The sequence below is a fragment of the Ammospiza caudacuta genome, chromosome 16 (genome assembly GCF_027887145.1).
Source record: "Ammospiza caudacuta isolate bAmmCau1 chromosome 16, bAmmCau1.pri, whole genome shotgun sequence".
Taxonomy (NCBI): domain Eukaryota; kingdom Metazoa; phylum Chordata; class Aves; order Passeriformes; family Passerellidae; genus Ammospiza; species Ammospiza caudacuta.
In genome coordinates, this window is record NC_080608.1 from 9251038 (window position 1) to 9265513 (window position 14476).

The 14476-nt window shown below is 49.2% G+C and overlaps 1 protein-coding gene across 3 annotated transcripts in view; it reads left to right on the forward strand.

Moving 5' to 3' along the window:
* JADE2 (jade family PHD finger 2) overlaps positions 1-13398 on the forward strand; it is a 74585-nt gene extending 61187 nt beyond the window's left edge. For 2 of the 3 annotated variants that reach the window (XM_058815045.1, XM_058815044.1), the window contains 3 exons: positions 2514-2631; positions 6535-6663; positions 8863-13398. In XM_058815045.1, coding sequence (XP_058671028.1) covers positions 2514-2631; positions 6535-6663; positions 8863-9722 — 1107 coding nt within the window. In that variant the 3' untranslated portion in view covers positions 9723-13398. The remainder of the gene's footprint in view (positions 1-2513; positions 2632-6534; positions 6664-8862) is intronic. The other variant, XM_058815046.1, reaches the window with a different exon arrangement.
* Positions 13399-14476: the final 1078 nt, after the last annotated feature.

Below are 14476 nucleotides of genomic sequence, written 5' to 3' on the forward strand. Positions count from 1 at the left end.
TTACCAGATTTCTCATGTTCCAGAGTTGCCTCCAGGCTTTGTGGGGTGTGCCCATCAGCATTCAGCCTCTGCTTAGCAACTCCCTGCCAGGTTTCACTGCCTGTGCCTGGAAGATCTGTTTGTTTGTTCTGCTTCCAAGAGTGGAATAATAAACACCAGCCAGATCAAAGTCCAGTGCTCAGATGGGTGATAGGGCTTTAAATCCAATTGTGGGCAGAGCATCCCAGGTATCTGATCCTGCACCTGGCAGGTCACTGCCACCCTGGCTCACTTGCAGATAGTCAGGAATCACATCAAACTGGGATCAGAGAGGAGCAGCCTGGAAGGCTCTGAAGGCTTTCAGAGGGTGTCTACAGGATGTCATGTTGGATTTTAGCAATTTCAGCAATTAATCTGACAGAAGTGATTCTGGGGCTGGTCATGGTGTAGGGGTGCAGGAGTTGGGGAGGCAAAAGCAGAGAGCAGATGACTTGGGGACAGCCATAGTGATGGTGGTTCTCTCTGTCATTTCTTAATCCCTGACATTTCTGTACTTCACAGTGTTAGCAAATTAAAGCTATTACCTGGGAATCCTAATACAGCCCCCCCATTGTATTTTTGGCCTTTTTTAACCCTCTTTGCCTTTTTAAAAAAAGCTTTTTCCAAGGACTGGATGTTTAAATTAACTTTAACAAAAAGCTGTGGTTTCCAGGCTTTCACACCAGCATCTAAACTTGGCTTGGGGAAGCAGCACTGGGTGGTGTTGAGCTGTGTAAGTGTGGGTAAATACCAGCAGTCTCTAAGCAAAGCTAAAGTAATGTTTTCTTCCAGGAATATCAAATCATAGGGAAGAGATATGGCCAAACTCTTGGAGAGTCAGGTTGCCAGAAGCAGTTGTTTTCTTCATAAAGAAATAGTTTGATGTTTTCTCCAATCCAGAAAGAAAAAAAGAGAACATAGTAAAATATGCTATAGAACTCCCTGCCTTGTATTTACAGCTAGGGGATTCAACAACAACAACAAAAAAAGAGCAGCTTCTTCTCCTTTTTTCTTAAACATTCCCAAATTGTCCTTAAGTGAGGCAGGGGTTGCCTGCAGTTCTCCTGCTGCCCTCACAGCCTGTGATGGCAGATACAAGGTAAGTGTGGGACGATGTCCTGGCTTGCTGTGTCATTGTGAGAGGCTCCTGGCCACGCTGGGACAGTCCCCCAAGCCTGGAAATACTCTCTGCAGAGAAGGGTGTGAGCATGAGGAGGGGAGGAATCGAAGACATCAGGGTCACACGTGGGTGTGGACATACCCATGTGCACATTCCTCTGTTCAGGCCACCTCCCCTTTACCTTATTACAGGCAGCATCAAAAAGCTGAGTAAATGCTGTCAAATCCTGTTAGCTGCCATTAGCATTTTATACTCTGCAGCTGAAAGCCTCTGCTTGCTCCAAAAGCCTTGATGTCCATTGTGGCAGCAGTGCCAGAGCCTGGCTCTCCAGCCACCCTTACGTGGGGCTGGCAAAGGCAGGGCATGAAACTCATCAAGTGCCAGGAGTTATCAGCAATAATTCTGTCATCTTGTGCTGCTGGGGGTGTTTATCAGCAGCAGGGTTTAGCTGCTGCTGCTGCAGGGCTCACGTGAGCTGTTATATTTTGTGCTTTGCTGTTTGTGTTCAGAGCTTCAGATAATCACAGAATGGGTTGGGTTGGGTGGCACCTTAAAAGATCATCTTATTCCAGCCTCACTGCCATGGTTAATGAAAGTTCTTGAGCTGGGACAGAATGCACCAGTGATTTACAGGTAGCTGTGGAGCAAGTGTAAATATCCATATGGAGGGGCCAGGTTTGAGGCAGGGAGCTGCTGCAGCTGCTGACCTGGGGCAGCATCACCAGGGAATTTTGCTGTGTTTTCTGTGCTTTTCCCTGGGATCTGCTTTAGGGCAGTCCTGTGAACCTCTGCCATCCCCATCCCAGCTCAGTCCCTCCCCTGCACTGGCTGTGGGAGGAGGGCTTGTCCCTCTTGCAAAAGGTGCAATTTGTGTATGAGAACTGGGGGCACTGAGCTGCTTCATCGAATCTGGCATTTTTTGTGCAGTGGCCATGTCAGGTGTGAACAGGAATGTGCATGGTGCAGCTGCTGGGCCAGGGGCTCAGCAGAATGCTCAGGTGTTGGTGTTGGCCCTGTCCATGCCTGTGTTAAATGCTCCTTCTGCAGCACCTTCCTCATCTTCCTCATCTTCCTTCCCAGCCTCCCCTGCCCACCGTGGGCTCCTGGCTGATCCCAGGACAGAGCTGTTTGGGCTTGGAATGATTCACTGCATGGCTCTTCCCAGATGTACCACACAGTTTGGGTCCAGAGCCCGCTCTGCCAGCCCTGGCTCACCCAAAGGGCATGGCAGGAGGGCAGCACAGATGATGGTGAGGTGAAAAGGATGGAATCCCAGGGAGTGGGGATTTCCCTGGGTAGCAGGAGCAGCAACACAGCTTGAGGGGACCTGCTGTGACCCTGCCTAAACCAGACACTGTTTCTTGTGTTTCTGTAGGTTAGAAATCTCTGTTACATGGTGACAAGACGGGAGAAAATGAAACACACCATTTGTAAACTGCAGGAGCAGATCTTCCATCTCCAGATGAAGCTGATTGAGAAAGATCTTTACCCAGGTCAGTACCACAAAACTCACTCTCACAGATGCTTCCCACTGAAGCCAAATTGTGTGCCAGGGAAGCCAGAGCTGCCCCCTCCCCTGATGTGTTATTTTGGCATGGCTCATATATTGACTCAGAAGCACTCAATAAAGCCAGACTGGAGTGCTGGAGCTGTTTGCCTTCACAGATCCCTCTTGATCCTCCCCTTCCCAGAAATCACTCAGGACCAAGCATTTGCTTAGGTGGGGGTGCTGAGACAGTATTTGGTGACTTTTTGTGAGCTGGGGCTGCTTGGGAGGAGATGGCACATCCTGGGCACAGGGCTGCTCTGCAGCAGGCACAGGCTGGAGCCCTGCCTCAGGCTCTTTGCAGATGCCTGTGAGCATTCTGTCAGGAATCAAGGGTTAAGCTGCTAGTGGGGAGCCTGTTGCTCCAGGAGACCAGCTCCTTTAGCTCTGGTCAGCTGCAGCTCCCTGCTTCACATACCCTTAGTGGAGATCATGCTGCTGACTGCAGAGCCTCTGCCAACTTTTATTAAGGAGCTGAAATAAAGCTGGTTTCCTTTTGTCCTACTTTTTTTTTCCTTTTGCACAAGCAGTGGCAGAGCCCAGAGCTCCTGCTCCCTCCTCCTTCTCCTCCTGTGCCTCCTGTGGCAGGGCAGAGCAGCCCCTGTGGCTGCAGAAGAGTTTTTCCAGCAGCAGCATCTGGTGCTTTGGCAGCCGCTTCCGACGGTTGTTGTGTTTGTGGCTTTGGAGTTGTGTTTGAAGCCATCACATGGTTGGGGTTTCTTCAGGAACTGTCTGGGCTGAGCTTTCCTTGACAAAAGTCTCCTTTGACTGAAGTTTTGGAGGCTGAGGAACGTGTGTGCTGAGATGTCTGTGAGTCAGGCCCATGCAGATTCCTGCTGATAGCCAAGGCCAGGCAGCGGTGGGGCACAGGAGGGCTGGGGGGCCCCAGGGTGTGCTCTGAGCTGATGTGGGCCCTGCAAATCCCAGTCCCTGGCGTACTCTGAGTTGCTCTGCCTGTCCTTACTGGACCAGAGGTACAACTCAGCCGCCTGAACACACACAAATGGTGTTTGCACTACTGGGGACCCCACATTGCACATCCATTCCCTGGCACCCAGGGTGTTATGTGCACATTATTCCTGAGCTGGACCCCCTCCTCATTATCCCAGCCAGCAGCATCCCTGCCATGTGCTGTCACTGCCAGCTTCTGTGGGTTTTGGAGGCGTCACAGGGGACTTCAGGATGTTCTTTAAACCCAGCCCAGCATTCACAGCTCTCAGAAGGAGACACAGGCACAGGGTAGCTTGCCAGGACAGATTTTTAAGCTCTCCTCTCTTGCAGACAAGGTGTTAGATAGCTGGAAATGCCCTTGGGGACCTGTGTTCCCTGAAATGCCCTTGGGGACCTGTGTTCCCCAAAATGCCTTGGGGTTCATGTCCAAACCTCTCTGATGCAGCAGTGGGATGGGAGCCAGCAGTTCCTCCCAGGGACAGTGGGGGTAGGTGAGCTGGGAGCCTCACCAGTGGGGTGCAGATGCCAGCCAATGATGGGGAGCTGTGTTGAGGCTCTGCTGATGGTGTTTTGGGGCTGTCTGCATTGCCCATTGGTGCTGTGCAATTGCCCTTCCCCAAAATGTTATGGGTGTACTTGAGAACAGCATGGCTGCTGTGCCCATGGTGTTTGTTCTGCCTGAAGGTGAGTGATCAGAGACAAACCCACGGTGGGAGGGTGGCTTGGGCAGGGTTTGGTGTGCAGGGCTCATTTCAGACCTTGTGCTGCAGATGCCCTTCCCTCCTGCCCTGTCTGGCTGGTGTTTGCACTTTTCCAGTGTGAACCGACCGAGCTGAGCTGCTTGTCTCCCCTGGGATGGACTTACTGCTTGAGCCTGAGCAGGGACTGACTGCTTCCTCTGGGACCCAGCTCCCCTGAGTCCCTGCTGCCAGGGAAACAGCCCAGCTCCAGGAATTTGGTCCTGGCATCTCCAGGTGGTTTGGGCATCTGGGTCCTTCCCATGCCAGGGGGACATTAGGCACCCTTCAGCATCAGTCTGTAGAGTGTCCTGAGCTCAGGAGGAGTTCCCCTGCCAGGACCACACCAGGAGCTGCAGATACTCAGCGTCCAGTGGAACCAAAGCTTTGGATAACTCACTGCTGCCTTTTCCAGCATTACAAAGCACTCGCTGATTTGGAAGGGGGGAATGGTTCTGTTAGCATCCTCCCCCACAGCTCCTGACCAGGATGCTCCCCCTCCATACCTGGGCTTCCTGGGAGAAAGGAAGATGTCTCCATTATTTCACCAGGATGAGGCCAGTTTTTAGCTGCTGTGCAGTAGCCATCCACTGAGATCTGTTGGGGTTGTTCCAAAGATGGTTTTGGCACAAAGGTTTTTTTGGACCGGCTCCCACACAAAACTCAGAACAGGAGGGGTTTATTTTTCCCGCTGTCAAATGATCATTTAAGCAGGAGATTCTTAATAAAATCAGTGAGAACTTCCCATGTAAAATGAACCTTCCTCTCTTCCCTGTATTTTTCTTGCACTGAGTGGAAAGTAAACACTGTCTGGCTTTGAAACACGGCTACTATTTTGACAGGTTCCTCTTCAAAAAGTGCTGCTCGGGTTTCTCTTTAGCCCCGTTGTGCTGTCTAAACAAAGTTAGATTTTGATTTTGTAAGCGAAGTGAAAAATGTGTCTGCCTTCCTCCCATTACTTGGCAGGAACGTAGCAAATACCAAATTTGCTTTTGCATTTCTTCCTTTCTTTTTGTAAGTCCTTTGGTCAGGAGGGGTTCCTGGCTAGCAACTCCAGGACTGTAAATCCTCTGTTAATTCAGACTCAGGCAGGTGTAATGCAAATTCCCTCCCCTGCCCACCCAGTACATTTCCACTGCTGCTGCAGGGGGAGAGCTGAGGTTATTCCCTCTGACCCCTCCACCCCATGGCCTCTTTGCTGAGGATTTGCTGCTGGCTCACACAATAAACTGATTTCTTCCTTAAGATCATTGTTTATAGCCAATGGCTAAACTCTGAAAAACTGGCCAGACTGAAAAACTGCCTGTCTTGCCTCCATTTCCACGAGCCACCCACATTTTGGTTTAAAGGCAATATCCTTCCTTCTCTGAAAACTAACAGAAGTTTTAGCATGGACTTCTGGGGGAGAATTGCCTAAAAGAGAGTAAGTAAAAACTGCTGAAAGTATTTTACTTGGCAATACAAGTTGTACTTTTATAGGGTATTTGTCCTGTTTACCCAAGAGGAATAAATCCAGTAGAAGTTCAAAGCCATTTAAGAAATGCTAATTTTTAGCTGAATGTCTTTATAGCTAAGAGTTAGATCCCTACCTTTCCATAGACAGTCCTGGTCATCTTTCCTACCTATATGACTTTGGGGTTTTTTCACTTCTGCACAGTTTTGCCAAAAGGTCAGATCAAGGTTGGCTCTAAAACTGCTGGTACCTTTGCTCGGTCAGTCTGGCTGTGCAGCGGAATCCCCTCTGGAGATGCTCTTGTTGGTGATGGGTGACACAGCACCAGGTTTGTAGGTCACTATGGCACCTGCAAGGTGTCTGAGCAGGATTTGGGGTTACTCCCTAGTGGGTCCTCACCCCATAGTCCTGCTCCAGGTCTGTAGCTGTAGAACCTCCAGCAAATCACCTGCCTTCAGTGGGGCTGCTCTTGTGGCCACTCCTCTCCAAGGCTAAAATCTCATTTTTTTTATAACCTACAGGATTAAGATTTTCTTAAAATGTAGAGACCTTATCCTACAGCTGGCCAGAGAGTGGCCCTTGCTCTCCTTTTGGCTTGGAGGTGTTTGCAGGTCTCCACTGCAGGGGTTGCCCAGGGGAACTCGCTCACCGCAGCATCCCTGATGCCTCGTCTCACATGGCGTTTTCCTTTTTTCCTAAAAAATGCCAGAACAAACTGGGAAGAAGACAAAGGGTAAGAAAAGTGACCCAAGAAGGAAAGGAAGAGATGGTAGAAAAAATAGTCCTGAGAAGACAGAGAAAAGGAAATCGGTCAACGAAACTGTTTTGGGACAACTGGGTAAGTCTGATTTTATGGCGCAGAGCTGACCCGCGGTGCTGGAGGCTCCCTCTTTTGGGGAGCAGGGTTAAGAGTCCCAGCCCCTGATCCCTCCTGCATGTAACACCGTGGAGTTACACTTTCCATCTCACTTTTGTGGGAATCAGCCTGAATTATCCAGGTCCTGCTAGAGAGACTGGCTCAGAAACATGCTCACTGGCAGGGCAGGGGATTTAAAATTCCCCCCTGTAGCACCAGGATTGGGAGAATGTGTTACAAAACCTGTGATGTGCTGCTGGAGCAGGATTTCACTTTCAGGTGATAAAATCAGACTTACCCACCCCATCGTAGGGCTGCTCCCCTGTTCCCTCTGTGCTGTGCAGTGATGCTGAGTGCAGCACGTGGGCTGTGAGGTGTTCTGTACCATCCATGGCATGTATGGCCATGCTGGTTGTGCCAGTGGTGCAGGAACATCTAGGAGTCAGGCACAAAGCTCATCCATCTCTTGAATTTGCTCAGGGGTGAGGAACCTGGCCCTGCACATGCTTCAGCCACCTCCAGCAGGTCCCCATCACCTAAAAGGTTGTTTTGGACAAGGTCTTTGACAACTGCATATGGTTTTTACGTGGAATTGGGCTGTTGCTTGACTTCCTCTGGAGCTGCCACCTCCACCAGCAGAGGCAGGAGGTGATGAGTTCATGTGTGCCTGGCTGCCAGGGCACAGGGGAGCACTGGTCCTTTGAGACTCTCAGGCAGTCTGGAGATGCTGTAAAACCCTCCAGCGGGTACCGAGCATTTCTGTGGGAGGTCTGGTGGTCTGGACCTCCCTGCCTTGCTCTGCTTTGCACATTGCTCACCTGACTATACTGCTTTCTGTCATCTCAGAGCTGTTGGAAATGGGGCTTTTGCACTCATTCTGTCTCTGCTCTTGTTTGCTAAAGAAGTTTTGGATTTACTGGGGCAAATTCCAGCAAACAATGGAGGCTGGAGAATCTCAGAGGAAAACTGCATGGCTATGAGCTTAGGAAACCAGGCAACTTGACCCAAAGCTTCACCAAGGTCTTGTTACCTCCTCCATTTTGTGAAGGGTTTGAAGCATCCCTTGGGGCTGCTGTCATCAGAGCGGGGCTGGGGAAGGTGAGCTGGGCAGTGCTCTTGCCCACAAAACTTGGGCTGTTTGGTGTTTGGGTACCACGTAACACTCAAAGTTCATCCTTGCTCCTGCTTCACCTTTCCTGCCTTGGGCTGTTGTCAGGGTGGGTGCTGTCTTCTCCAAAAAGGCTGTGGTGAGTTGAAGGAGGTGCAGGGTCACAGCCTGTGTTGCTGCTCACAGGTGATGGTGATGTAAGGCTGACACTGCTACCGGCAAACCTTGTGGGCATGAGTCACCCTGCCCAGGCCACTACTCTTTCCCTCTCTGTTGCTGGACTGACTGTTTCAAAGGAAAGCTCTTCCTGAAATCCAAAATCAAACCTCATTTTTCCTCCATCCATAAAACCACCTCAGATGTTGAACCCGTGGGTTTCTGTTTCAGAGATTAAAACTGCCTGTGCCTGTGTAGGTGTGCACCTTTCCCATTACTAATTGGACCCAATTAGCCCAGCCCACAGTGCTCACTCTTGCTCTCAATGATCATTATCAGGAAGCTTTTTAGCTTTTTCCATTCCAGCCTTCATCTCTGCTCCTCTTCTTCAGTTTCCATGCCTTCTGAGATGTTCTCAGACCTGCAGAGCAGGTGGTCCCATCACAGCAGTGGTCCCCTCACCACACTGGCTGATTAGCTCTGGGGGTGGCCTTGCAGCAGCTGCTTCCTGGGGAACCTGCATTCCCCTGTCCTGCTCTGTCACCATATTTTTTAACTTACGCTTGAATTGTGTGTCGTCCACCTTTTCATGAGAATGTTTCCACCTGTGCCAGGATGTGCCATTCCTTGTCATCTTCACTGAAGGAAGAAGCTTGGTTTGGGTTCAGGGAGGTTTGTGGAGAGTTGGATGTGAGGGACTGCTCGGGCTGTTGTGCTGTGACCCCAGTGAACCCCAAGTTCAGCACTAGTACTAGAGTAACCCCCGCTCTGTGTCTGGTGGGTTGCATTGTAGTTGATCTTCCAAGGGTTTCTCCAGTGCCAGGGAGTTTTGGTGGTGTGGGTGATGGTGATAGAGGGCAACATGGCTGTTCCTGTTCCTGGCTTCTGAGGCAATCTTCCACTCTTGTTTTCCCCAGGCTTGTCAACCTCCTTCCCCATCGACGGGACCTTCTTCAACAGCTGGTTGGCACAGTCAGTGCAGATCACTGCGGAGAACATGGCGATGAGCGAGTGGTCACTCAACAACGCCCACCACGAGGCCAGCACCCCCGGCCTCTCTGAGGAGCTCCTCCAGGACGAGGAGACCTTGCTGAGCTTCATGATGGACCATTCCCTCAGGTCCCCGTTCAGGCAGAGCGAGACCACAAAGAAAGTGAAAAGCAGAACGAGAACGAACACTAAGAAAAAGCTGCCAAGGAGCAGCCCCTGTGCAGTGAGCGGGGGCCACCCGGAGGGCTCAGAGCCCTGGACTAACAACGCCAGCAACTTGGAGGATCCCACCAAGCCCTTCTCTCTGGATTCCAGACCCAGCAAGTCGGAAAAAGGGGCGGCAAAGCTCCCCACCGACCGCAAAGGGACGGGCGAGGCCAAAAAGGTGGCCAGGAAGGGCTCTCTCCAGAAAGCCAGCGAGCCTCACCCCCCTGCTGGGACGCGGGGCTGCGCCAGCAAGGAGGAGGAGGAGGAGGAGGAGACGCCGCGCTGCGCTCAGCCAGAGCCCAGCCCCGCGGCCAAAGTGCCTGACTCCATAGGTAGCCCCAAAACCATCGTGCGGTTCAAATTACCAAAGGAGAGCCGGGGGGCGCGGCGGGCGCAGCCCCCCAAGGCCGAGGGCGCTGGCGGAGCTGCCCTGCGGCGCTTCGAGGCCGACACGGACGGATACTTCTCCGACGCCGAGATGAGCGACTCGGACGGGGAGTCCCGCGGCGGCCGGGCGCAGCGGGGCCAGCTGGAGGCGGCCGGCGAGGACATCGTCAGGATGAGCATCCTGGCCTCCTAATTCCTCCGACCGCGCCGGCTCCGTGAGGCCTCAACCCAGTTCCAACTGCCATGTCCAGTTTCTGCCTGGTGTCGCGGCGAGGGGGGTTTTTAATATGTGTATATAGTTGGAAATTCGGCACTGTTGTCTTTCTCTTCTCGAAACGCCTGAGATACAGCTTCAGCTTCACCGACATCGACGACTGTGACAGCAGTGGTCCCTCCCCGGCTCCCTACCAGACCCCACTGCCTGGGAACGTGAGCCGGCACCCAGCAGGACCGACGTCGAGGGCGCTGAGAGGGTGGAGGGTGCCGGTATACCCGTGCTTTCTGCAGGGATGACAGTTCAATTAATGGGCATTATTTAATGAGGGGCAGATTTCTGCCTGGGATGGTTGCCCTCAGAGCAGGGAGCGATAGAGGGTCCGGCAGTGGCCAGCTGTGGGAGGGGAAATTCCCACCTGTGTGTGCGGAGAGAAGGAAGCGAAATAAGAGATTCTAAAATAAATAATGACTAAAGCACAAAAAGCTTGTTGGAGGAAAACGCTTGGGGTGGAAGAGAGCAATGTTACATTTCTATTTTTAGGGAAAAAACCTCTTGGTCGTTATTTTTCCCCTCACCTTTCCATCTGGTTGGGATCCATCCAGGGGCCAGGATGCAAACGTCCTCCCCATCCATTCCCCCAGTGAGGTTCTTAGAAACATTGAAGGGATTTACTCAGGTGAATGGATCAGCAAGTGGAGAATGGAAATGTGGGGCTGGATGGAGGAGGAAAGCATCCTTTAAAACCACCATGGGGAGTCAGGGTTGGTGTAACCTGGGAGGCTGAGCAATTTTTTTGCCCATGCTTCCCTCCAATGCTGCTGTGGTCCCACCATGCCAGGGCAGCACATTTGAAATCCCCCTTGCAAACCAAAACCATGGCCCCAAGGCCAAATGTGCCGTCACTGAGGGGAAATTATGTTGCCACCACCATTATGTTTTCCTTCTAAATGCTACAATGGAAATGGTGAATTTATTCCTCTCCATCCTTTGTTTTGTTTTGGTTTTTTTTTTTTTAAACCTTAAATCCTGGTTACAAGCTGTTGACTCGTTGTGGGGGGGTGATTCACAGAAGCTGACATTATAAATATTACAATAATTTAATGCATAAAATGTCCCCAATAAGCCTTAAATGTTGTTTAAAAGCCCATGTTACCTATAAGTCAGGCGAATTTCCATGTTTGCACTTAATTGCACCATTACTTCGGTTTTGGCTTCAAAGGTCACAGTTAAGTCATGCTACGTGTTTTATTGGAGTGACCCCAGTGTGAGCTCAGGGAACAAAAAAAAAAAAAGGAATTCACTGAAACTTTTGTTGTTGTTGTTTTTTAAAAATAAAAAATGTTTTAAAAAAAAACTAAAAAAAAAAAAACAAAACCAACCCAAACCTGGGACACTTCTGCAACCGGTTAAAACCCATCACTAAACAAAAAAACCTTGCAATTGTCAAACCAATCAGTCAAAGAATTTTGTGGATGCCAAAGAAATATTTTGACAGTCAAGCAGCACAGCCAGAAACCGGAAACTTGTCATTATGAAAAAAATAAATTGGAAGTTATTTAGCAACCAAGGACTAAAGACACACTCATACCACACTGCTGCGGCGTTAGGTTCCAAGCTTGCTCCGAGGGATGCTGCTGCTCCGAGACCGCATCCTGCCATTTTGGTTTCCGATGCTTTTTGCTCATTTCACTGTGAGCTTTCTTTTTGAAACTCTGAGACTATTTCGATTGGTGTTTTAGAGTAGATCATCATCTTTATCAGCCTTCCAAAGTCCTTATTATTGATCAAATTGCAGCAAAGATCAGCGATGACAGCCCAGCTGATCCCAGACACGGCGACCGGTGGGGGCTGCGGGTGGGATGCCCAGCCCTGCCTGAGCCCAACACTCACCTGGCTGAGACTGACCGTGCCTGGGAAGGAATCTTCCTCAGATGGGAAAAATGTGACACAAGTTATTAGTGGGGGAAAAAACAAAAGAAAACAAAAAAACAGCAAAATACCAACAAAACAGGAACTACCTTTGTTATAAATTAGCATAATCCATTGAGGTTGGAAATGAAAATCTGCTCATTAATTAAGGCTCAGTATGTTCAGATAATGTTAAATACAGTAAATAGGACTTAGTTTATCTTATCAGGCTTGCTAGCTTTAGCTCCAGTATCCTAGTATACGAGTCATAACAATAATCAATATGCTGCCTTTTAATGAATCTTGCTTCCGTGTGCTTCACTCAATTATGGTTAAAAAAAAGCAATCCACAAATTTCACTGTACACAGTTCCATTCATCAGCTTCTGCACTACTTGTCTTCTCAGTACAGGAAAGCAAAAATGGGGAAACTTTAAAGAACAACCAACCTGGCACCTCCAACATTGGGCAATAGCACAGTTTGAAACACTCCCAAAATATCAGGCATCATGTTTTGCCATCAGGAGATGGGGGAAAAGCTAAGCAAGCTGGTGGGGCACAGGGAGAAGAATGGGATGGCAGGAATAGAGAGGAGGAAAAGGGCTCTGGTGAGCTTTGGGGCTGAGCAAGGGCTGGACCATGGCAGGATGGCTGCAGCCACCCCAGAGCATCCCCTGCCTGGCGTGTCCTGGGAGCAGGGGAGTCTGGTGTTCTGGAGAGAAAATGCACAAGGAAAATATTTTTGATGTTAATGTAAATGTATTTTGAAATGAATAGAAAGAGAAGAAAAAAAGGTTTATTTTAGTACAGAAATGTTATCTTTTAAGATGTATAAACTGCAGGAACTGACATTTGCACTGTAAGAGCACCTGTTTCCTTGGAGAAGCAGCCGCTGTTGAGATGAGGATGCAGAAAGCATCATTCCCTGATGGAGCACAGCCCCTCACCAGCCCCAGCCCTGATGGCTGAGGGAGTTTCCCCAGGGCAGCTCCCATTCCACACTCCCATTTTCCCCACACCCATATTTTGATTTTTTTTTAATTTTTCTTTTTTTTTCTTTTTTCATTTGCACCTATGTTACGGGGTTAGGATGCCTGCTGTCCCATGGAGCTCACCCCAAGGTTGGATGCAGAATGGAGCCAGGATGGATGCAGGCTGCAGGAAGATGCTGCTACAGGGCAGGGCATGAAGTTTGGTTGTTCTTTAAGGAAATCCCCTGCAGTTTGCACCATTCCACATGCAAACCAACCCACTTCACATCAGTTACAGGAAACGATATGAATGTCACAGGAGGAGAAACCCTTCTGTTTTCTTTGTTTCAAAGAACGTGATGTGCCATTTGTTAATACAAAAGAGAAATATTGAAAATATATTGAAAAGAGCAATTTTAAATTATTTTTGGCTTATGTTGCAATATTTATTTTCTTGTATTAGAAATTCCTTTGTAGAGAAAAAATGTATTTTTCATTAATGCAAAAACCTATTTCTCCTTTTTGTACATTTTCCATGTTAGTTAATCCTTAAAGCAATATAATGTTATCAAACTCGTTCTGTGTGAGACTGTATTATGCATGCTATTTGTGTTGCCTTGGAATAGCTCTGTCTGCCATTATTTTCATCCTGTTTAGATACAGTGTATGCTTTAATACACATTGGGACCATGGCCCATTGCTTATGAAAAGAAACCCCTTTGCATTCCTCAATGTGTTGGCTAATGCAGTCAATAAAGCAGTGTTTTCTGTGTACCTCGTGTTGGTGTAGTGAGCATGGTCACACAGAGCAAGCTCATGCCAGGGATGCAGGGATGCTGGTCCAGCCCTGCTGATGCAGCCACTCTGCCTGTGAGTAGCAGATTTTTGAACTTTCATTGCATTTCCATTGCCAAATCTTAGCCAGCTCTTGGGGAAACACAGCTGGAGATGTTTCTAACAGCTGGAAGGGCAAGCCCAAGCAAGAGGATGTTCACAAAGTTCCCCATGCCTGAAAGTTTCTGTAATTCAAGGTAGCTCCCTTTCTGGTGGAGATTTAAGTCTTGTTTTGCAGACTTGGAGCAAAGCCCACAGAGGAAGTCCTGCTGTGAGACAGGATGCTCAGAGGAACAGCTTCTTGCACCAGAGGAGCTGCTTTAACAGGCAGGGAAACACTGCTAGATCTGCTATTCATGGGAGCAACAGCAAGCTGTGAAATCCAAAATACTCCAGTGATGTGTTCCTGTTTGTGAGACACTCCTTGCATCCTGCTGATGCCAACCAGCAGCCAATACAGTGAGTGGCATCTCTGCGCATGGGAGGAGATGGGAACTAAAGCTTTAAAAACTTGAATAGGATCCACATCTTGTGAATGCTTGGCTGGTTTGGAGGCCACAGGCAAGGGTGCTGCCTTGTTTCAGCAAATCTTCAAGTCATTAAGGAATGGCTCTTCCACCATTTTTGGCCTTTACTGGCACATTTTTCTTCTGTGAAATTGCCCAAGTGCCCAAGCTGCTGAAGGAAAAGGAGCTATTTAGCAGACATACTTCATTCAGTTTGTTTGTTAAGTGATTAATCAGGTAGGTCATTGTGCACAGTGAAGTCAGAGCAAAACTCATCTGAGATGGGTTTTCTGGGGCGTGGAGCAACTACCATGGCCTCAAATTTAGCTCTTCAATGAAAAGGAAAAGGATTGGTTTATTGCTAAAAATAAGGATTTTGTTACTGGGCTGTGTTCTTGCTCACAGCTCTCCAGGCACCCTAGAGATAAACTTCAGTCCCCAGAGCCCCTCAGTGCAGGTGTGATGCCCACAGCAATGTGTATGAACCTGTCAAAAAGCCAGTTCAAGAGTTG